General features: G+C 43.5%; 1 protein-coding gene across 4 annotated transcripts in view; it reads left to right on the forward strand.

Annotated features, from left to right (window-relative positions):
• The window catches only part of LOC105564698 (probable Ras GTPase-activating protein), a 372,283-nt gene that overhangs the window by 118,510 nt on the left and 231,466 nt on the right, over positions 1–22,307 (forward strand). For 2 of the 4 annotated variants that reach the window (XM_012017271.1, XM_012017273.1), the window contains exon 2: positions 16,128–16,751. The exons of 1 other annotated variant lie outside the window; for it this stretch is intronic. In XM_012017271.1, the coding sequence (XP_011872661.1) occupies positions 16,523–16,751 (229 nt within the window). In that variant the 5' untranslated portion in view covers positions 16,128–16,522. The remainder of the gene's footprint in view (positions 1–16,127; positions 16,752–22,307) is intronic. One more of the 4 variants, XM_012017272.1, reaches the window with a different exon arrangement.

Below are 22,307 nucleotides of genomic sequence, written 5' to 3' on the forward strand. Positions count from 1 at the left end.
AGATCATTTGTCGCCGAGCCGTTCGACCGCGGGCCTGTTCTTTTTAGCTGCACTCCGGTGTACACCCGGCCGTGCGCGAAGTGAGACAGACGCGCGTTCCAAGTTCGGCGAAAAACGGGGTGGAGAGTTTGAAGCCGCGGCCCGGCGATAAAGAACAGGGGCCCCGTAGCGACTCGGAGATCGGCCGCGTTCATCCTTCGTCGCACTTGCGAGCGCGACTCGAAACGAGCAAACTTTCGGGACGTTTCGAATGCTGTTACTTCATTTATATGTGCGCCGCATTCCATTTCAGCGCGAACAAATTCACGCCGCGGAAGCGTAGCGCAAATCCGCCCCCCCCCCCCCCCGTCAAGCTTAAGCATGGTGTGGAGCCTGATCTACAATGTGCTCTCTGCGTCTGCACGGAGAGAATTTTCTCGAAAAATCTATCCTGAAAATCACGCGATCGTGGGACAACGTGGCATTTCCAAGAATTTTATTCGACTTTTTTCGAAATTTTATCATACATTTTACTGGTGATTATACTCGGTACACATTTTACCAGTAAACTCCCATAAAGTTGTTGAAAATGCCATGTTGTCCCATGATGCCACACCTCAAGCACTCCTCGTACTCGCTATCTTGATCTGCTATCTACCCCCCCCCCCCTCTTCCCCATCGCTCCACTAAATTTCGAGCCTATCTTGCGTACTGTGCCGCCAAATACTACAATAAGCTACCGTCTTCCATTAGATAATCTTCCTCCCTCGCCTCTTTTCGTCCCTCAAGCAGCAACTTTGGTCGCATCTCCTGCTTTTCCTCTCGTCTAACACTGCCGACACACGTTCTATATGTATTCTACCGTAGCGTTTTGTCCAACCTGTATTTTATATCAAACTTGAGCAGGTAGGCTTTGTAACAACAACGACCTTGTTGGTGCCTTACCTTTTGCTTTCGATCTTTTTGTAGTACTCTTTCTTTCGCCGTAAATTAAATTAAATTTTCAGGGAAAATTCTCTCCGCGTAGAAACATTCTATTTCGTAGTCAATAAATACATTTAAGAAATTTATGCCAGTTGATAAAGTGTACATTATACATTGTATAATCGTCAGGGTTGGGTGGTGTCTGTTTGAAAAGATAAAAGTTAAGTTAAAAAGTTAAATAATTTTAACTTAGTGTGTTACATTATCGACTGTTAACTTTTAACTGAATTTAGTTACATTTTATCGGTAACTTTTAACTTTTAATTTACCTCTCTCTTAGGTGTTTCATTTTCCGGTTGATTGTTAACCAGAGATTGGTCGACTCTCTGTCTCTCTTTAGATAGTAATATAAGGGAAGATAGGGAGTCGACTAACTTGTGGTTAAAAATTAACCAGAAGTCAGTCAACTCTGCATCTTTTTCTACGTTATTGTCTGAGAGGAGACAGAGAGTCGACTAACCTCTGGTTAACAATTAACCAGAAAATGGAAAACTGGGCCTTAAAGTTAGCCATGCCATAAGCAAAGGCGTCGCGAGATGCCGTGCGTCTGCCTGCATCGGCAGGCTTTGTGTTTCAAAATTCACCGCTAGCTCTAATTATCTACTGTATACACTGACAAAAAAATTTTTTAAGTAAATAGATTTACTTAAAATTGTTTTTTTACTGAAGTAAATATTTATTCTATTTAAGTAAAAATATCAAATTTCAAGTGAATCTATGTATTAGATTCAGTAAATTAATTTAAGTCATTACATTTTCTATATTCAAATAAAGATTTCATGAAATATAAAACACTATTTAATAAATGAAATAATTGTTTTTGTTAAATGAGAAATCCAATTTTCTTCGCTGTGAAAATTACGTCTTGGTAAACATTTTATAGCATTACAATAAAATTTTGTAAATTTAAAATGATCTATTCTTTGATCTTCAATTAATACTTAAATTAAAGCAATGCATGTTTTAATTTGTTTATTATTTTTTAAATTTAAGTTAATAAGCTATTAGGAGCCACTTAATGAATAATTTTCTGGAGTAAAGTAATATTTTATTGGATTAAGATATTTTTTTATCAGCGTACGTGTATGCACCACAGATCTTCATCGCTGGTAATGAATTTTGGAACACATCCATTATATGGGGCTTTGATTCTCGAACTCACGTGAAATTGTTTGCATATGAAATGCCCCATATTTCGTGTGGTGTGAGTGATTGTCCAAACGCTAGTCGCGAAATTCAATGCAATTTACGTGATTGTAAGTCTCTGAGATTTTATGTAAAAATTATACATTTAACTTTTAACTTTTTTTTATTATTAACTTAACTTTTAATTCAATTAATTGTGTTACGGATTAACTTGTATCTTAACTAAGTTAAATTTTCAAGTTAACTTTAACTTAAGTTAAAAAAGCAGATAACTTACCCAACCCTGATAATCGTACATTGTTGACGCGTTTTTCAAGCGTTTTGATTTGTTTATGCGAAATAGAATGTTTCCAGATGCAGAAAGCACATAGTGGATTAGGCCTGAATCTATACCGCGTTAAAACGTCCCGTAAAACGTAACGTGGGAAACGCGCCGCGGGGCCGCGATACCGCATCGAAAACTCGGCGTGTGTCGTCGCGCGAAATTGGAATATACTTTATTTCGGCGATTCAATCCGCGCGAGATTAGTGCGATTCGCGGGCCGGTATTTCCGACGTTTCACGTGCGGTATGGAAGAATTGAAAACTTAATATTCGCAGTGTCAGACGGGGAGGCGATACCCGAGCCATTTATTACAGCATTCGCGTGTCTCGCGCATTCCGGTTTTGTTTTTCAATATTATACGAAATATAGAATAAATTAAAATAAATTAAAGAGAATAAAACGCGCATGTGGGAATGTTATCAATAATGCGCCGCATTGCGGATTCGCAGTATCAGATAGAAGCGACACTTGAACCAGTCGAACCGTTCGTTACAGCGTTCGTATTCCGATTTTTTAATATTATCGAGAAAACGTAAGAACAAATTGGAATAAATGAAAGCGTATAAAACACGTTGCGCGGGGAATATCGTGAAAAATACCAAGGTGGGCTCGTGGTCAGGGGGCTCATTGGCATTCTTCAACCGATTATTATAACTTTAGCCTTTCGTCTCAATATCGCAAGTTACGATGATTAAATTTATACACGACGCTGTAAGACCTGGAAGCTCGCTCGTAATATTGCCGTGGCGGCGTTACGAGTTTCGTGGTATTTACCGTGGTTTTACGAGAGGCAGGCACCCGCTCTGAAAGAATCCCCCAGCGATCGTCTCGCCGAGCGTCTCTTCTCGCGAGATTTGATTCGCGAGTTGCGAAACGTGACGGCATGCCTACGCGCGCTCACGGACTCGCTCGTCGAGAGGCCCTCGAAGCGGCCCAAGTTTCTTTCGGGCGCATTCATCTCGCGCGACAGCGCGGCGGAAGCCGGTCAGGGCGAGGGACAGCGCGGCGAAAAAGTCGACGGGGATATTCGGAGGTCGTTGCCGAAGGGCGGCCACTCCGTACTCCCCCCCCCCCCCTAATGCCTAACTCGCTTCAGGGTCCACGGTGACTTGGTCCAAGTTGTAGTTTCGAAAAATGTCCAGCCAATAGAGCTATTTCATAAAGGATGCAAGTTGATTGGCTACACGTTTCTCGAAACTGGAACTTGGACCAAGTATCGTGGACGCAGGCCTTTTGAAACGCGGGCTCGACGGTAAACGGTACACGGAGATGCGACGCGGCTCCGCCTTTACGTCTCCGCGGTGAATCGTTTCGCTAGGCGCACCGGAGTTTCGCCGATCGAATCGGGGTCGCCGACGACTGGTTCCCCGAGTCGCGAACGAGGCTTCTAGGACTCGCGCGAGAAGACTAGGACGGGATTATTCCGATCGTGACCTTCGATTTAATCACCGATTCAATAATTGATACCGGTTCCGGTCTATCGTTCGAACAATCCAATTGCACTGTCGTGACTGCGTCGTGACAGAAATGCTCAAGTCTTAACTGATTGTCGTCGCACGGTCTTATACATGCAGAGGCGTTCACAGGGGAGGGCAAGCGAGGTCCGCGGACGCGTGCACGCGAGAAAAAAAATGGTGTCGTATCAACAAGACCAGTGTAATTGAAATAAAATCGTATTAATGAATAAACAACGTCAGATAGTTGTCTTAATAATCTGAATATTCAGTTTAAAATTCATTGCGAATACAATTGAGTGAGTTATTTATGTTCGTGGCAGCCTGTGACGTTGACGTTCAATTCAAGCAACTTAATTTCTGTTAGTTCAATAGCATTGTTTCTTATTTCTGTGCGTACACACGAAAGGTGCGGAACAGGAATGAGTCTGTCGTTTGTAAGGTCTGCTTTGTACAGGCGTCTCGCTCGTTTAAAATGAATTTAAAAGAATTGTAGACTTTTAATACACTTTTCACTTGGGACAACATATGTTCTTACGTGTGTGTACATCATTATTGGGTGCTCCACACAAGTAACTGTACACTGGCCATAAGCGTGAGGTGTGAGTAGTGTCATCTCATCTCTCGTTGACTTATTATATACTCATTGAATTCTCACGGTGAATCACGGCGGACACAACATCCGTTAGGAGTCTGAAGATGTTGGTAAATGACGATTGGTACAGACACGCGTGAAGTCGGATTGTGCGTACGAAGCGGTTAATCGAGAAATCATTTGCCGTCTGCCCGTTAGCTGACTGAATTTGCCTTCTTTCTTTACGATACGCGGGGAGATAATCCAGAAGGATGCAGCGAGCTGCGCTATCGCGGGATTAGCTTGCCAGGGCTGTTACACCGTGAACGCTGCGACTCTGTCTATACGTTTCCGGTACCAGTAATGAATTCTAAACTCTCGGGCCATGTTGCGGCAACAGTTCGAGTTAACTAATCCCACTTAGCGATCCGCGGCATTTCGTTTAATTGTATTCCCATTCATACGGAGAAAGCGGATTTAATTAACTAAGATTGTTAGCTGATTGCACAAGATTGTTTCATTTCTGACTTTTCTTATCTGCCACACTTTTCCAAGTTTTGCTCATCTCCATTTGTTCTGCAAACAACGCTTAGTAATATTTAAACACTTGAAATACGGCAATGAATTTAATCATATCAGCACTGAATGATAGTCGTGTTTGCTAGGTGCATTTCTGTATTGTTACGTTCGTGAAACGCAACACAATGTTGAAATAAATCGCGCCGAAATCACTGTCCACCAAATCGTGCCGTTTCACGAGCGAACGAAGAGCACTTTCGCTTCATTAATAATCCCTAACGGATAAGAGTCTTTTTTTTATCGCGACCATGTATTTACACGCAAAGTTGAACGCACATTTTGCTCGCGCGAGCGTATATAAACGGGACGAAAAACTATTTGCGTGGCAAATAGCCTTTGTAAAAATTTTGCATAATTAAATATAAATAGCTGATCGGCCGGCGGATACGCATAGGCCAGCCGCTTCGGCCTCGTATTCGTGCTGCGTCTGTTTGCCGATCGTTTCCAGATTTGAAATTCTAGCCGCGTCGCGGCGAACGTCTCGCGAAAGTCCGGCGCGACGCTATTATCCTCGGGGAAGAAAATTGCGAGCGCTTGAAACTTCTGCCGCACGAATGGCAGAATTTTTGCGGGCCCTCGCCGGGCTCCATGCTGTTTCGTTAATTGCGCGGTTTTGCACGCGGGGCACTTCGTGATATTATGCTGCTAAATCGCTCTCGCGCTATTCCGTGGTCAATTCTTACAAAGGGGTTCGTGATATTTTCGATCTTTCACAACGATCACTTTTCGCACGTGTGTTTTACGTAACTAGGACAATACACGTAGAGCATTTTCTCTCGAAATTCATCCTGAAAGCCATGTAATCGTGGGACAACATGGCATTTCGAAGAGTTTTATGAGAGTTTTTTTAATTTTTACCATACATTTTACTAGTAGAATGTATGGTAATATTTCAAACAATTCTCATAAAGGTCTTTAAAGTGCCGTGTTGTCCCACGATCATGTAATTTTCAGGATAAATTTTAAGAGAAAATTCTCTCCGCGTACATTACGCGCGCGTCATTTAGCATTATTCTTATTTTTACATTCTAAGATACGTTGTTCCATTCTCTTGATAAGTCAGTTAATAGTTAAATAATTTTTCAATAACTAATACGTTACAATTATTGTTTTATATAACTTTATATCTTTATCCATTCTTACTAAATCTCCACGGAGAGACCGATATGGTTACCACATGTCTAATTAGGGTTGGCACAATCTCAATAAATAGTAATATCTGGGACAGCTATATTTGTGGTTGTCATATCCACATGGTATGATAAGTAGTGGAGACTATGTGCGTTTTGTGCGGCAAACTTAGTGACTGTTGCAATACAAAACAATGTAGAGCCCCTACTATTTATACGGCAACATTTTCATTTTAACGTAAAGAATGATTTAACGCCGGTAATTGATTAAACAATGTAGAAAATTGCATGACGACCAATGGCTGGCAAATTCTAATTAAAGAAATTTATTTTCATTCTAGTGATTTTTGCTTTAGCCGGTCTTTCCGTGTTTTTTTTAGAAAGGGATAATACCATAGTATAACTAGTAGGTTCACTCTCCGTCGGCCCTTTTGATCTTTGCGGTCCCGATCACGTGGTATTCCGCCATACACCCGAGCAGGATCCAGCGACGTGTGCGTACGTATACGTACTCGTCAAAGCCACACTACCGCACATTCAACTTTCCTCTCATTGGTCCGCCCAGAACAATGTCGGGTGCGCAGAAGGGATCGACGCGAAACGAAACAAATGATGGAGTAGACCTACTAGTTTTACTACGATACTCTTTGAAGTTTTTGGAGTGAAAATAGAACCATGGAGTGAAATATTCGCTCTATTGGAGCAAATATTTACTCTATTAGAGCGAACATTTCACTCCATGGTTCTGTTTTCACTCCAAAACTTTAGAGAGTGATACTGTTTATGAAAAAGTATATTTTGATAAGAGAGACAATGCGTTATACATTGCCACTAGGAATCACTGATGCCTTCTCGCATGAATAATTTAGGCACAGATAGAACACGCGTACATTTTCCATGTACGTATATGCAAAATGTATAAATGTGTCGATGTGCGCACAAATTCATGTGGGAAGGCACCAGCGATTCCTAGTGTACATAACAATCTCAAGCAAAAATGTGTGTTAATCTTTCAATCGTTATGAATGTTAGCATTTTAGATTGCACATAAACTGAAATTAGAAATTCCGAGTTTGCATCGTTTATTTAAGCGGCGTGATAAAACTTGAATGGGAATTATACGGCTGTTAGGTTACGATACGCTTTCCAAGGCTTTGACGATAAATGAATGAGTAAACTCTTTCTCTGTCCTTGCAGATCCGCCGTGTTTTATCGTCGTCTAGCAGGACTTTTACTGTTAGATAGGCATCGACTTAACTTGCGTTTCGCTCCTTCGTCAAGAAATATCACGCGATATCGTGTGCCGGTTTTTATAGAGCAAACGCTGCTATTAAACTTTGGAATTTTTTAATAGACGTTTGTGGCTATAATTTTGTTATTTATTTTCTATAAATTAGCATATCTTCTTTCAAAACATGGTACGACGAATACAACAATAGCAATTTTGACATAATTATAGGGTCATCATTAGTGCAATCCGTTTTTTTTTCTACACTTACATTTTTCACAGCGTGTGTAATATTTTGCAAGCGTAAAACTTTTGTATTTATTTTCAACAGTAACTTGATAATAAGATTTCTGCTCTATAACTTTCGTCTAGCAATTTTTTTTATATTTATATAACAGTTTTGTACATGAAATGAAACTCTGTTGCCGATTGTTTCTCAATATTCGTTGCGTTACGTTTCCCGATACACGGGGACGACGAGATCTGAAAAGGAAAAGTAATTCCATTATTACGTACGGGATATCTGGCTAGATCGTCATTGCAAAGAAACGAAACAGTGATTTTACGGCCGCGAAAAAAGTTCAATTGCCCGCCTTGGGTTCTCAAGGTAAGATGGATCGTAATAAGCCCTTGAACCTCCGGGCACGAGTCGGACTTTAAGATCGATGTCGCAAGAAACCTGCAGGTCTTTGCCCCGGCGATTGTTAAGATTTTATCTGGTATATTCTAGCATTGCTTATTACGAACAACAACATTTCGTATTACAATTTGACGATAACCGTGTGCAAAATATACACATCTACCATGCTGCTGAAAAATAGGAGGAAATAATTAAGTGCGTAGTTTGTATAAATATTCATTCTAATTAGCGCAATTTGTTGATATCATTACTTTTGTGGAGAAGATAAAAATGGTTTTTTTTCTAACAAAATATATCCAAATAATTAAATTATATAATTCTCGAATGGACTTGGCGTCTTTTTTTTACATTTTTTAAAAACACATCTATCATGCTGAAAAATAGAAGAGTTTTTGCGAGCGTAGATATTTAAAAATTTAGGAAATTTCTCTCGTTTACACCTCGGCTCTTTACACGATATGATCACAAAGTGCAGAAGTGTACAACTCAACGTGCCGTTTCACTCGTCGTTCTTTTAAGACCTTTTTGATATAATACTCAGGTATATCATAAAAGTTTTTAATTTTCTTATGGACATTTTTTTCTCATTTAAAATACTACGTAAACTTATCGCGCGTGTCGTACAGAAAGTCACAAAATAGCCTCTATTCGTTGTATACGTTTAGCGTGTATCGCGAGAGACGTCACGGATCTTAAAATATCCTTCCACACATGTGCTTCGCATACGAGTCATCGTGAATTCCGGCGAACGATGAGAGAAGGTCAGCTCCGTTTCTTACCTTTCGCTTGATCGAGCGCGAACGGAATGGCCCGCGCGCCGAAGTAGAACGCCGGGGTCTCTGCAAACTTTTCCTTTGACTGTATAACGTTACCCCTTCCGTTTGATCCGCAGTCGAAGTTACTAAGTTCCCGATCAAGTTCCGGCGCGGTCACGTGAATAGGAACCGCGTCGTCGTCGCTCGCGTCGTGAAATTTAGGAGACACTTTGCGCCATGCCACGCGGCGCGAACCACCGATTGTGCTCTTCCGATCGTCAGAGGAGAAATTACTCGATCGACACTCGTTGTCGCCTTTGATCAATCGAACGTTCTCTCGTTTCGGCAAGACAGCGAGCGCAGTTTCGACGAGCGTGTTCTTCAACTTGTCGCGAAATTACAGACACTCGGATGTTCTCCATTGCAATTCTTGCGCTCGCGATTATCTTTGTCCTTCGTCAAAGATCGATTGTTGTATTTAACGACAGAGGGGTCCTAGGTCAGCCATTCATTCTTTTCTCTAGCTGTTCTCCATAAAGGAGAACTCATTTTCCATTCTCTTTTACAGCATTTGTGATTTTATGTTTTACATTATATTGTTTGCTCCGCAAATCTCTTTTGTCCTCGCAGAATCTCACACGGAGAGAATTTTTTCTTAAAATTTATCTCGAAAATCGTGTAATCGTGGCATTTTCAAGAACTTTACGAGAGTTTTTTCCAAATTTTACCATACATTTTGCTAGTAGAATTTCAAAAAGTTCCAAAAGTTCTTAAAGGTAAATTTTAAGAGAAAATTCTCTCCGTGTAGTAATACTTTCAAGGTTGTTGCCTCGATTGATTCGTGTTTTTTTATAGCTTAGAAAAAGCAAACTCTATACTTTTATGTTCTGTGCGCAATACAGAAATTGTACAATTTAATTTCACGAGTCTCGTCGTACGATCTTGTCAATGTCCCATTTCGAGGAATCGTGTGAACGTCCGAGCAACAAATTGCACGGCATCCCCGACCTGTGACAAATCTCTCTCATATTCTTGATTTAAGAAAGCACTCTGTTGAATTCGCCGGAAGGCGGTTTTCCTCTCAGCTGATTCGATCTCTCGCCTGCTCGTTTCTCTCCTCTCCTTCTTGCGCCGCGACTTCTGTCCCTTCTTCGCTCGCCGCGTACAACATAACATCGGGGCTGTTACTCGTATTCTCCTCGAGGCACAGACCGCATAACCGACTTACATTCAGAGGCATAACGCATTTGGTAGAAAGCGCTTTTACGAATTTAAATGTAGCACTTAGCTACGCGGCGACGATTTGCACGAGCAAGCCCGAAGTCGTTGCGGGCTCGTTATTACGTGTCTGAGACGCGTCGCTTTCCTTTCCCGCGTTAATGTTTAATTAACCACCTTGGTTAACGAAAATTTTCACGCAGATTTCTACGTACGCACGTGCACGCCGCGCGTAATGTTGAATCGAGACGGCACGCTAGCAATTTGGATAATCGTAGAAACGTGTGGTAACGGGGAATTAACAGGGAAAATGATAATGCAATTACATTATTCCACGCGATTACACAAATAAGTGTAATTTTCAATGCTGATGCGGCATTCATCGATGCTCCCATCCCACGGCACAATCGCGCGGGTGGCTCTAATTACTTAGGGATTAAACGATTTTACTTCTAAATGACGCGCGACTCTCCCGCGCGGACGAGGCTGGATTTTCGAAAGGCTGCCGGCGAAGATCCCGGGGATCATCGCGGCTCCAACAATCAAGGTTTCCCATCGAGGATTTCATTCCGTCTGCCATTTGTCGGATACCACGGGCATCATTAGCGGGCACGGTAACGCCACGGTCGCGCGTACGTAATTAATAACGCGTGTCTCGACGCGCGCGTCCGTTCGCTCAATTATCCGTAAAGTTTGAGGCAATTATGCCGGGCTCGCTATTCCGCGGCGGCGGCAAAAATTGCGGGAATGCCTGAGATCCCCCCCTTGGCCCGTGGTGGCGTTACGCACTGCCTCCCGCGGTCGATCGGTCGGTCGGCGGTCGTTATCGGTATCGCTGCACCTGGTATCCTTGTTCTCGCCGCGCGCGGGTTCCCAGGAGCCGTCCCGCCGTCCGATGTTTACGAGGGGATCGTGGCTGTCGTAAGTAGGCACTTCGCTTCTCCCGCTCCTCTTCCTCTTCCTCCTCTTCCTCCTCTTCCTCGTCGATTCTTCTCTCTTGGGCTCTCGCCGTGAATAGGCAACTGTTGAGGTTCTCATAGCAGCCGGAACCACGCGGTCCCGATGCTCTCGCTCGATGCCTCGAGATCGCTCCTTCGTGGGCCGCCTTCTTCCCTTCCGTGACCTCCGCGAAATGTCAAGGTTCGCCTGGCTCTCGCCAGTTAAATCCGGAGGACACGTCAATAGGATGTAACCTAGCGGCATCCTTTCTCCCGCCGCGACTTTACGAGCCGGCGTTTTTACGACACGGCTCGCGCCCAGTCGATTCGGCCGCGATGCAGCGGCTCGTCGATGCACCTGCGGCCGATGAGGGTAACGTTCTCTATAAGGTACTTTGGATACCCCAGTGTACGTTGGTCTGTGTCAATTCGGGATAATTAAAAGGACGAGCGAACATTTTCTTTCGTTCCCTACGAAGAAGGACGAGGCGCAATTAGGAAATGCTAGTAGAAAGGCAGGAAAATGCGAAAGATCCTTAGGTTTTGGTCAACAAGTGTCAAGAGTTGTTGAATTACTTCGTAAGAAGATGTAGAGAGCGAGTAATACAATTATTTTTTGTCCAAGCTACGGATAAGTCACGGTGTATAAACTGGAGGTAAATTATCACCTTGCCAGCTGCGTTTTCAATAGGCTTCGCCGTCTCCCGAGCAACGTTCTCCGTAATGAGATAATTTGAAGATGTAGCACAGCTCTGAGATCATTATAGGGAGCTATATTTGATCCCGGGTCGTTCATTCGCACGTTATGTAACGTGGATCGGGGAGATACGATAATGATCTCCGTCTGACGTTTCGAAAAGATATTAATGCGAGTTACGAGCGATGATCGGCGACCCCGCACGTGCGGAACATTCCGGACGAGGGAATATTTAGACGGGCTGCCATTGTTAACTCCGCGATAGCGAACGGTTGGGAGATCGGTTAGGTCAGAGTGTGCTAATCGGAGACGCGGGAGAAAATCCCCAGGCGCTATTTTCCGCGGCGATTTCTAGGACAATTTACGGGAAAATCGCCCGTAATTGGGGCCTTGAAAGCCGAAGACAATTCTGCCGTCGCGTACACATTAACGTTCTCACAACGCGTTTCTCGCGACGCGACAGCGTCCCCGTCTTACACTGTCCATGTATTTCGCGCCCAACGAATATGATAATACGAGAGAAAATTAGGCGACGCGGTGTTTCATCTCTCCCACGATTAATTACATAGAAATTTACGCAAGGATCTCTCCCCGTCGATCATAATTTCCCCCAGCTTTTCGACTACGCCCTCGCTGAAAAATCTCGTGCGATCCGGTAATTTCTCTCCCCGTCGTGCCTCCTTCTCTTTTTTTTCGTCCTCGCGCGCGCGCTACGGGACAAGGGGGAGGAAAGGGCAGAGGGCAACGAATTCTACGTCGTAGTCACGAAACGCGATTACACGTTCGCCCGCCAACTTCGAACTCTGGATGCGAACGACCTCTCGGCCGGTCGCTTTCCTTTTCCTCCTCCCTTCTCCTCTTTCTCGCCCGCTCGCCTCCTCTCTGTCGTCTTTCCTCTCCTCCCCTGCCCGCGTCTTTGCTCCTCGTGCGTGCACGCGCGCGGTCTCGCCCGGTACGTACCCTCGCGCGCGAAACCAGTTCACGCGCCGTCGTGATCTTCGGCGCGATCGCCGTCGAACCGAGCGCGATCTTGATCTCCGCCACACGCATGCACACACGCAATAAATTTGGGCGCGATCGGCGCACGCACGTCTACGGAAACGCGCCCCCGGTTGATCCCGCTAAATTGCGGACGATCGATTATCGGCCGCGATCGGAGAATTGCTCGGGGCTGGTCGCGCCGTTTGCGAGCGACCAAATTCGGTCTCAACATAGACAACGCGCACCTCCTTCTCTCTTCTTCTCCTTTCACGTCGTAGTCCTGCTATACGGTACTATATTTACTGGCACTACGCCTACACGGAGAGAATTTTTTTTAATTTATCCTGAAAATTATTTTGAAAACGTTTATGAGGGTTTTTTCGAAATTTTACCATATACAACTTTCTTTTAAAATTTATCCTGAAAATATCGTAATCGTGGGACAACGTGGCATTTTGAAAAATTTTGTGACAGTTTCTTGAAATTTTATCATGCACGCAGAGAATTTTCTTTTAAAATTTACTCTGAGAGAATTCTCTTAAAATTTATCCTGAAAATCATGTAATCGTGGGACAACGTGGCATTTAAAAAAAATTTATGAGAGTTTTTTGCAATTTCACCATACACGGAGAGAACTTTCTTTTAAAATTTATCCTGAAAATATTGTAATCGCGGTAAATTGCGAGAGAAAATTCTCTCAGTGTACGAGACATATAACTGCCAGACAGATAACGCAATTATTAATCGACGAACAAGCAAAATATTTAATTGCTCGATGTGAGATGCTTGAATATAAAACGCGTTACAATTATTTTCAATTTTTTGACAGACCACTTCTCCACTGATTCTATCGTTTCCGTTTAGCAATAATTTTTGATAAACTAATTCTTTAATCGTGACTCTTTTCTAATCGATTTAGAATTGCACTGTTGGGTACATTACGTAATAAATAGTTTGAGAACAATATGACATTTTTTGATGACATAAACAGAGAATTTATGAATGTCGAAAGTTATACGTTGCTAAATATTTCAAAGTTCTCCGTCTTAGAGACAATAGACATGAAATTTTTCTTACGAAATAGATTAGCGAGGCTTCGTCTGTAAAAAGACTAGATTAAACGAGCGTTATGTTCCATTCTCACTGAATTTCTACGTGATGTAATCATTTCACGATCTCACGAAACATCCTGGTTGGCACAAGCACTTTGCGAAGCAGGTCAATGGCATACGAGATTCGCAGACCGAACGGGCGTGATTAACGATTGCGTATTAGATGTCTCTCGTAAATACGTCGGTATTCGGCCGGTTAGCGTGCGTTAACATTTCCCCTCTTTTTTTTTCGCAAAACTGGTTTTTTCGCTTTTATCCACGAGTTTTATCCACGAGTCCCTCGGGAAGTTACGTCGCGTAAATACGTGTAAATAATTTATCGGTGCTGGAGAGATAAAGCGGAACGCCAGTGTCATAATTTATATCTGGCTCGCGCGCGAGAACCGCGAGATAATGTCTCATTTCTGCTTAACCCTTTCGCACTCAGCCTATTTCCGCTGCGTCGCGCTAAAACGTTCCACGCGTCCGCAATTCGACATTGCTGAGAAGGAACTTTAGCCGCGTAACAAAATTTATATTCACCCACCGAATTATGAGTCCGATGAAATTAACAGTCTAAAAGTTAATAAAATTAAACACTTACGGCAAACGTTTATATACGAGGCGAGAAATACATTGAAGAATCGAAAGGTCTGGGCGCACGAGCGGCCGATCTCCCGTTCCTACATATGTCTCTCTTGATCGGCGAGTGACAGCTCGAGAAAGTGAGTTCCTTCGTCGCGCTCTTGAACTTGAAAGATTCGTAATGACAGGTTGGCACGGGCTGGCCGCCTGCCCGAGAAAGCGAGTGTCGTCGAGAGAACGGCCCAGCTTTCCTTCTCGCGCGTGTCGCCTCACGCGCACATTTGACACGGTAGACTCCTTACAAACAACTTTGTCATGCTCGATGAATTCATACAAGTAGACCAGATCGAAGATTATAGGCTCGGGGCTGTCGCGTCTGCCTGTCACCCTTAATTAATTGGTACATGTCTCGTCATCTTAATTCCGTATTACGTATTCTGGCGCAATTGTATTGTTTGACAGAATGTCTTATTTTCTTTACGCTTCTCGGCTATTTCGATCGTATCGATAAAATTGCCAGAGTAATTTTTAATTTGTTTTGAAAATTGATAAAATGTAATACGCTTAATTGTTGTGACACATTTTGTCCGCGGAATTAAGAATTTTTCTTTCGCGAAAAATTAATATACGTTGCTGTCGGTTTTTCCAATTATACTTCGTATGTTGACTGACATCGAGAGGATCGTCAATATTGCTTTAAATTGAAATGATCAACTTCTATTTCGTCTATGACTTTGTTCGTGGTCACCTCCTAACTCTTCTTCAACGTGCCCCACAAGCGATGGATAAGCAACATGCAATGAATTACCAGCTCGCTTTAATTAAATAGGGATCTCCTGAGGCGACTCGGCCAATATTAACTTGTAGAGATTGAAATTGAAATTTTCTAATTTTAGAATAAGAACACTTATTTACAAACCTTAATTTTCTTACGTTGACATATTTTCTGAAAAATTATGTATTTTTCTTGAAAGACACGATTTTAATATCTCGCTAAATAATACGTCTGGAAGGGAAGTTATTGAAACTATTTCTCACGGCATTTCTTAAGATCATTCCCGAATGATCGTTGGCTTTTAATAGTAATATTGAAATTTAAGAAATACGAAAATAAACGGAGAGATTTAATTGATAAAAATGATTGATGCCATAGAAGGAAAACTTGCTTATTAATTTCGTATTTATTCGTGTACTGTGATAATCGTTGCATCAAGCGCGTCACGTCAGCGAGCAGTTTAGAACCGTAGATTGAAATCGATCAATTTCTGGTTCCTGTTCCGTCTTTTTGCTTTCAGTCGGCAAGTAATTAAAAGCTGAGCCTAATTAGGATGGTAGAACGCGTAACTTACGGAAAAAATCGGCAGCGCGCGTCGGTGGGAGTTGTTATGACGGTTATTAGTCTAGCGTGGAGCTAATTTATGAAAGCCATTAGAAACGAACGCTTGATTAAAACTCACACCGATACTTACGCTTCGCTCAGAAAGAATCGCCGTGTATGTACCGCGTATTGCGCAAACGTATAAAATATCCTTTCGAGCTTCAAAAGAAGCCCAGTTAATTCTGAATGGTGGAACGCGGACCGGCGTAATGAAAGGATGAACGCGGCGCGAGGAACTAATTTAATCAACACTGGATGTGTTTCTCTTTTCTTGCGCTCTCCCTTTCTGGAGGGATGTTATGCACATAGAATCTCTTACCTTCGTCGCATATCCGAATCCTAATAATAGATTTTTCAATAAATTCAAGATCGAACTTTTCCCCACACAAAATATATTTATTTCGGGCCTACGTCTTCGTCAGATCTCATTAAATCTTTCATAAAGAGGAAGCAACTTGGATTCAAGTCGAATGAAGAATCTATCATTAAGATGCGAGGAACGTAGGACACTCTGTATATCTCACATTGCACGACGAACGAAGGAACACCATTTCCAACACGCGAAAGATCCAACCGATTCTCCTCAGACGAGCGAACGCGAGTTACCGTGAAATGAAAAGGTGAGCCTCGCAGTGCGAAGAGGTGCACGAGGACGCCGGGGGTTTCACGACGAGGGGGCGAAGAATCCGTGGAGGAATTGATGCTGCGCGAGAGATATATCTCCGTGAGAAAAGTTCGGTGCTCCGCCGAGCGCATGCATCGCGAGTCTTATTAAGCGGGCAACGCGCGAGCGGAGAGGAGGACTTTGCGGTTTTCGCGCGAGAGAGTATTCAACCGAAAATGGCATTGACGTCCCGATGCCGCGGCGGCGGCGAGAACCTTTCCGAGGAGTTGGCGACCGAGGACGAGGGGACCAACGGGAGCAATTTCGAACCCCTGAGCGACTCCTGCGGCGAGAGCGATATGGAGGGCCTCGACCTCTCTCTCTTCGAGCCGCAGGTCGACGCCGCTTCCTGGTGCGACAGCCGCATCCACGCTGGAACTCTTCACGTTTTGGTCCATTACTGCGGTAAGCTGTGCCTGCACGATGTATATAATATTATACATAATGTATCAAATATTCGCTTTCCTTTAGAAACTTACCGACAGGTCTAGAGCTTGTGGTTCTCGATGCGTGAAGATTTCTGGCCATTCCCTTTAGCTCTCGGCTAACTGCTTCCTCGAAGCTTTATTAGAGAGCGCTCTGATTTATCTCTTGTTGTATTTATTACTTTATGCTTCCTGTTATTTAAAACAAGAGCATTATGTTTTATTTAGAAGAAAATACCTATTCCCTCTCCGTAGCATTTTATTTCGCGCGACGAGAGCGAATGCTTCCTAAGTTATATCTGCGAGTATTTTTTTCTTTTCACGAATCTCGCTTCTCTTCGGTTCAGGATCGGTAACTTGCGACGGGATTCAGAGATCGCTAAAAACGAAGGAGGCGGACGCAGAAACGTCGCGCATTATTACGTCCGTTCCGGCTAAAGTAACAAATGCGCGCGATCTTTTAGGATTTACCTCGTTACTCGGCAAGCGCTTTGCTGCGAACTCATACGTCGCCGTGGACTTGTGTTCGTGCAGGTTGTGCAGGACCAACCGTCATTTAAACGCGTGCTTAACACGTGTCCGTCCTTTTTCTTTCTCTCTTTCTGTTGATGTCCAGATATGGTATTAAAGCGATATCCCGGCGCCACCTTGAGTAGCCTGAGACAGGATCCTGCGCCCGACTAACGTGTGGCGTGTGCGAGGAGAGAGCGATGCACTCGCGCCATTATTCCGTGGCCATAGGCCAATTGCCAATTGCTATCCCCTTCGGATAATTGCTATTAACATACAATACGGCCCGCGCGGCGCACGCGTCGAAAGGGATATCCTCGCTCGTGATTTACCGTCGTGAGTCCATCCTCGCGGCGAACGTTAAAAGCGAATCTACACTTCGCTTTCTAGGATTATTTAGAACGACATGAACAAGAAGAAATTTTACAATCGGCTTTCTCAAAGATAGTCATCTGTTTTTCTCAAAACGATTTCATTTCGCACATTACACGGAAAGACCGGCGGAGGCAAAAATAACTAGAATTAAAATGTTGCCGTATAAATAGTGGAGGCATCTACATTGTTTTGTGTTGCAACGTTTACCAAGTTTGCTGCACAAGGCGCATGTGGTTGTCTCCACTACTTATAGGTATGACAACCACACAGATATAGCTGTCCCAAATATTACTATTTATTGGGGTTGTGCCAACCATATCGGTCTCTCCGTGTAGATTTGCATTGCACAGTAATTACAAATACGAAGTAATAGAGGAGATAGAGCCAAGATGACAGGTTGTTGGTGTCTAAGTAATTTTAATTTTAAGTCTACTGCGAAAAATAATACCTCGGCCAGGGCTTCAACCTGGACCTCCCTTTCACTAGGCGGGCGGCGTCTCGCCAATTGGACCACCCAGGCATGTGGCAATATTTATCGCGATAAACAGTCTAACACGTTATTTTACGAAAGTCGCAGAGTCTTAGGAATTTTATCTGTAAAGTAGTTGGTGCACGGAGAGAAGGTTTTTTTTCTTAATTTGCCCTGGAAATAATCGTGGGACAACGTGGCATTTTGAAGAACTTTATGAGAGGTTTTGGAAATTTTACTATACATTTTACTGCACTGAACAAAAATCTGGTTGCATTAATGCATTAGAAATCTGGTAGATGCAACCAGTCGTCTGTTAGAAAATGGACGAATCAGAATTCCTTTAGGATTTATTAGATGTGTAGTGAAGTCTGGCTCAAACGTTAAAATTAACTAATTTACTATTCATTACCTGGATATTTTAACAGAATAATAGTTAAGAGCTTATACTTTTACAGTAATTTTTGAAATAGTTGGCGTCACTGTATCTATATGGTTGCTATTACTAATATTATAGTAATAATTACTGTAAAAATTATATTCCTGACTATATATTTATTTTACTATGCAATTATAGTTTCAAATACTACATATTTTTCTATCAGTATATCAAAGTTGAATCTTCATTTCCATTCTCTCTTCGCCAAATTACGGAAATCCGTGAAATCGCACAGAGTCCGGGCCGCCGGGCAATACACTTCCGACGATGCGTTCGAGTAAGAACTCGTTCACCCGGCGCATTCATTTCGCATCGCGCGGAGAATGAACCGTATAAATTCGCCTTAACCACGCAATTGCGCGCGTGGGTGCAGGCCGCGAAATGAAACGGCCGTCGAGCTTTTCTGCGGATTCGCTCGGTAGGCGACTGCACCTTGACGCCGGATATGCATCTTGGCGCCACGTCCAGAAGGTAATTGGGTAATTTAATCAAGGCAGAATCGCAGCGAATTGGATAACATATGCGCTATATGGGATTATTAAGCCAATAGTATTAACTCGTTCACGCGAACAGACAGTCGAGTTTCGCTGTCCTTCCTGGGCAAAACCGCGAGACAAATTTTACACGGCTGTCCGCGATTTTCAAACGTATGCGAAAGATACGTTGGCAAGATATACAGACAGCTTAGAGTTTTGAAGAGATTTCATTTATTAATATTTTGACAGAATTTTCAGATTACTACTAATTTTCATTACGATAAAATGCCGGGTAAAGGTTTCCGTTGGAAAACAATAAGAAAGTATAACTGCAGAGAAACAAATGAAAATGACATCGCTGTGCGATACGAAGTAAACTTCATTCCACCTACTCGCTATTATCTGCATTTTAACGTGGATATAAACTCTTTTCACTTTTCGCGTGGGTGAGGACGCCCGTCAAGATTTTCTCCGCGACTTCTCGGTAAGGAATTTACCTCGACGCACGCTAGATACGCATCCCAATACCACGTTGTTGAAATAATTGGGTAATTTAATCGGGTAGGATAATCGCATGTCGTGGGTACACGCGTATACCATTACCAAGATGATATTATTAACTTATCTGGGTGGAAAGACGGGCGTGTTTCACGATCTTTATCGTCCTTTGTGTACAATAGCGTGCAATTTCTTACTTTTACGTGGTTCGCAGCGAAATTTTTTACGCACATTTGAATTTCCTCAAAGAAAACGCGGCAAACGGAGCAATGTTTAAGTGCACGTATACTAAAATTATTATTCCCGTCTTGTGGTTGTGGCACCGCGGGATTTGCTATTTATGTAAATAGGCCTTCTGGGGCAACGTACGTGTGCTGATAATAGCTACTCGACCTTGTAATAGATAATTCCGTCGTCGTTGTGGGATTTTTATCGACGCCATACACGTTCGTTATAAGACAGGATGTGATAACGTAATCTCCTGACATTTGGTTGTTTATAATCCTTTATGGCCGCTGTTATCCCGATTTTCCCCGTCCCGGTGTGCGCGCGCACGTGCTCAGTCAGGTGTACAACGCATTTCATTCGCCGCGTATGTACGCGAGTGCTTTTCACTCGGATTAGACGGCTGCCGACCGCGCCGGGGTGAAACCGCCTGTCAAGATTTTCTGGGGGATTTTGCCGGGTTGGGAATTTTACTATGGCGCGTCCCAGATGACACGCACCTTGACGTCATGTCATAAAGATAATTGGGTGCATAGCATTATTAACTGGTATGTCGGGTGAGCGCGCCTGTCGCGCGTCAACATGAATGGGTGCTAAATGTTAACCCGCGGTTCGCGGAATCTGTGCGGAAGATAGAGATGAAAATAAGCGCGCGGTAGAATACATATATCGCACATCTACATATTATACGTGTGCAAAACGTTTGAATGAAAGGTAAAGTCTGCGAAATTCCAGTCTGGAATTTTTAGCAGTTAATTTGTCAAGTAAATCAGTTTCATACGAACCTACCCTAATAATAATAATACTTGATAAGGACCTGTAATTGGGTCGAAACGTTGTAGTTTGTTTTTTTTTCAATAAATTAATCTCTTGCCAGTTTGGTCGACTATAAGTTACTGAAGACAATAAGCATCACTACGTGCCGTTAATTTATCGCGGTGGAATCAAGATATTATATTATATTTCTAATGGGGTAGGGGGTGGGGAGTCGATTACCGAGATCCACTTTCTCAAGAGTCACAGTTTAAAGGGAGGTAAAAGGTAGAGGAACATTGTCATTTTTATCCACGCGGTGTATAAGCGGAGTACATCTTCTCGCGTTACATTATCCAATCCATCACACTTCGCAGATGATCCACAAGCAAGGAGCGACGCCGCCATTCTTCCCGGCGTGCGCAAATTGCTGATTATTAATCTAACGACGCGCTATCTTTCCCCGAGAGCGCGGCCCGACGTGCGTGTTCGCCGCACTTAAACAGAAAATCGTCGCTCTGGGCGGCGTTGGCGCGGTACAGACGCAACGTAGACGCTGAAGAGGAGGGCGAGCGCGATGCGTTCCGGGCACCTTCTTCCCTGCCGGCTGCCGTGGGCGACCGGCCGGGCCGGCCGGGAGAGGAAACTGTTACGAGATCGATTCGCGGCGGGGACCAATTAAATCGTGATCCACCGCGCGCGGATGTAGTGCCGGCTAAGATCCCGCTCGCAGATATAATCTCCCTCCTCGTCGCAATAAATCGATGTAGGTAAATGAGTCGCGGCGCGGTGCGGCGGTTTCCACCGCGGGCTGCTTCTCCGTCCTGCTTTCTTCTCGTTCCATTACCCACTTACGCTCCCCGGCTGCCCGAGAGAGGAGATCCCGACTACGTCGCTGCTCGTCGACGTAAACACACGTTGCGGCACGTCGGCTGCTGCGGGAGTCTCCTCTTCGCGGTATCTCGGATGCGCCGAGCGCGGGCAGGAGGACGCGAGAACGCTCGGACCGCTCGCAAGCTGACTCGAGGCTGATCCTCACGTGGGAAGAGATCTCGCTCTGTCACGTATCGACGCGGAGCAATCGTTATCGGTCGCTTCCTACGATTTGTTCCTCGATCCTGTCGATCCGCTTTATGCTCTCGAGACGGACGCTGGATTTATGGGGCTTTTGTGCTGAGCCAAGACACTGCCGAAGATCGTTTTGCGAAGCGAAAGGAAAGAGATACGGGTATCTGTTGCAAATTAATGCGCTTTAGAGAAACGCGTATAAGAACAAATAATTATCTGAGTAATCCAGAAATTGACATAATTAATTACCGAATTATGGAAACTTTAAAATCTTTTAATCCAAGTCAACTAACATTCTAGTTTTTTGTACAGATTGTCTGAGATATAGCGAATTGCTCGCACTGGCGCGCGCTAAGTGCGCACTAAGACTTGTTTACAGTCTATTCTTATATTTAAGGATCTCTTGAAATACTTCTTAGTTAAATGATCTATACAGCATTCGTACGGATCATTTTTTCGGTTAGACAGTTTTGAACATGTATTTAAGGCAACCTTAAATATAAGAATCGACTATAAACAAGTCCTAACGTGCACTCGGTGCGCACTAGTGCCAGCAACCGAATTCGCTATTAGATTAACTCGATCGTGATTTTATGTAGAACTTGTCAGGAATTTATATAAAACCTTTTACACTTATATTAACAAAAAAATGTTCATTGAACAGTTTGCACATTTGTAATAAATGTAAACATAAAGGCCTGTGTCCACGATGCTAGAACTTGG

Source organism: Vollenhovia emeryi, unplaced genomic scaffold, assembly GCF_000949405.1.
Source record: "Vollenhovia emeryi isolate VEMERY1.0 unplaced genomic scaffold, V.emery_V1.0 DF939160.1, whole genome shotgun sequence".
Taxonomy (NCBI): Eukaryota; Metazoa; Arthropoda; class Insecta; order Hymenoptera; family Formicidae; genus Vollenhovia; species Vollenhovia emeryi.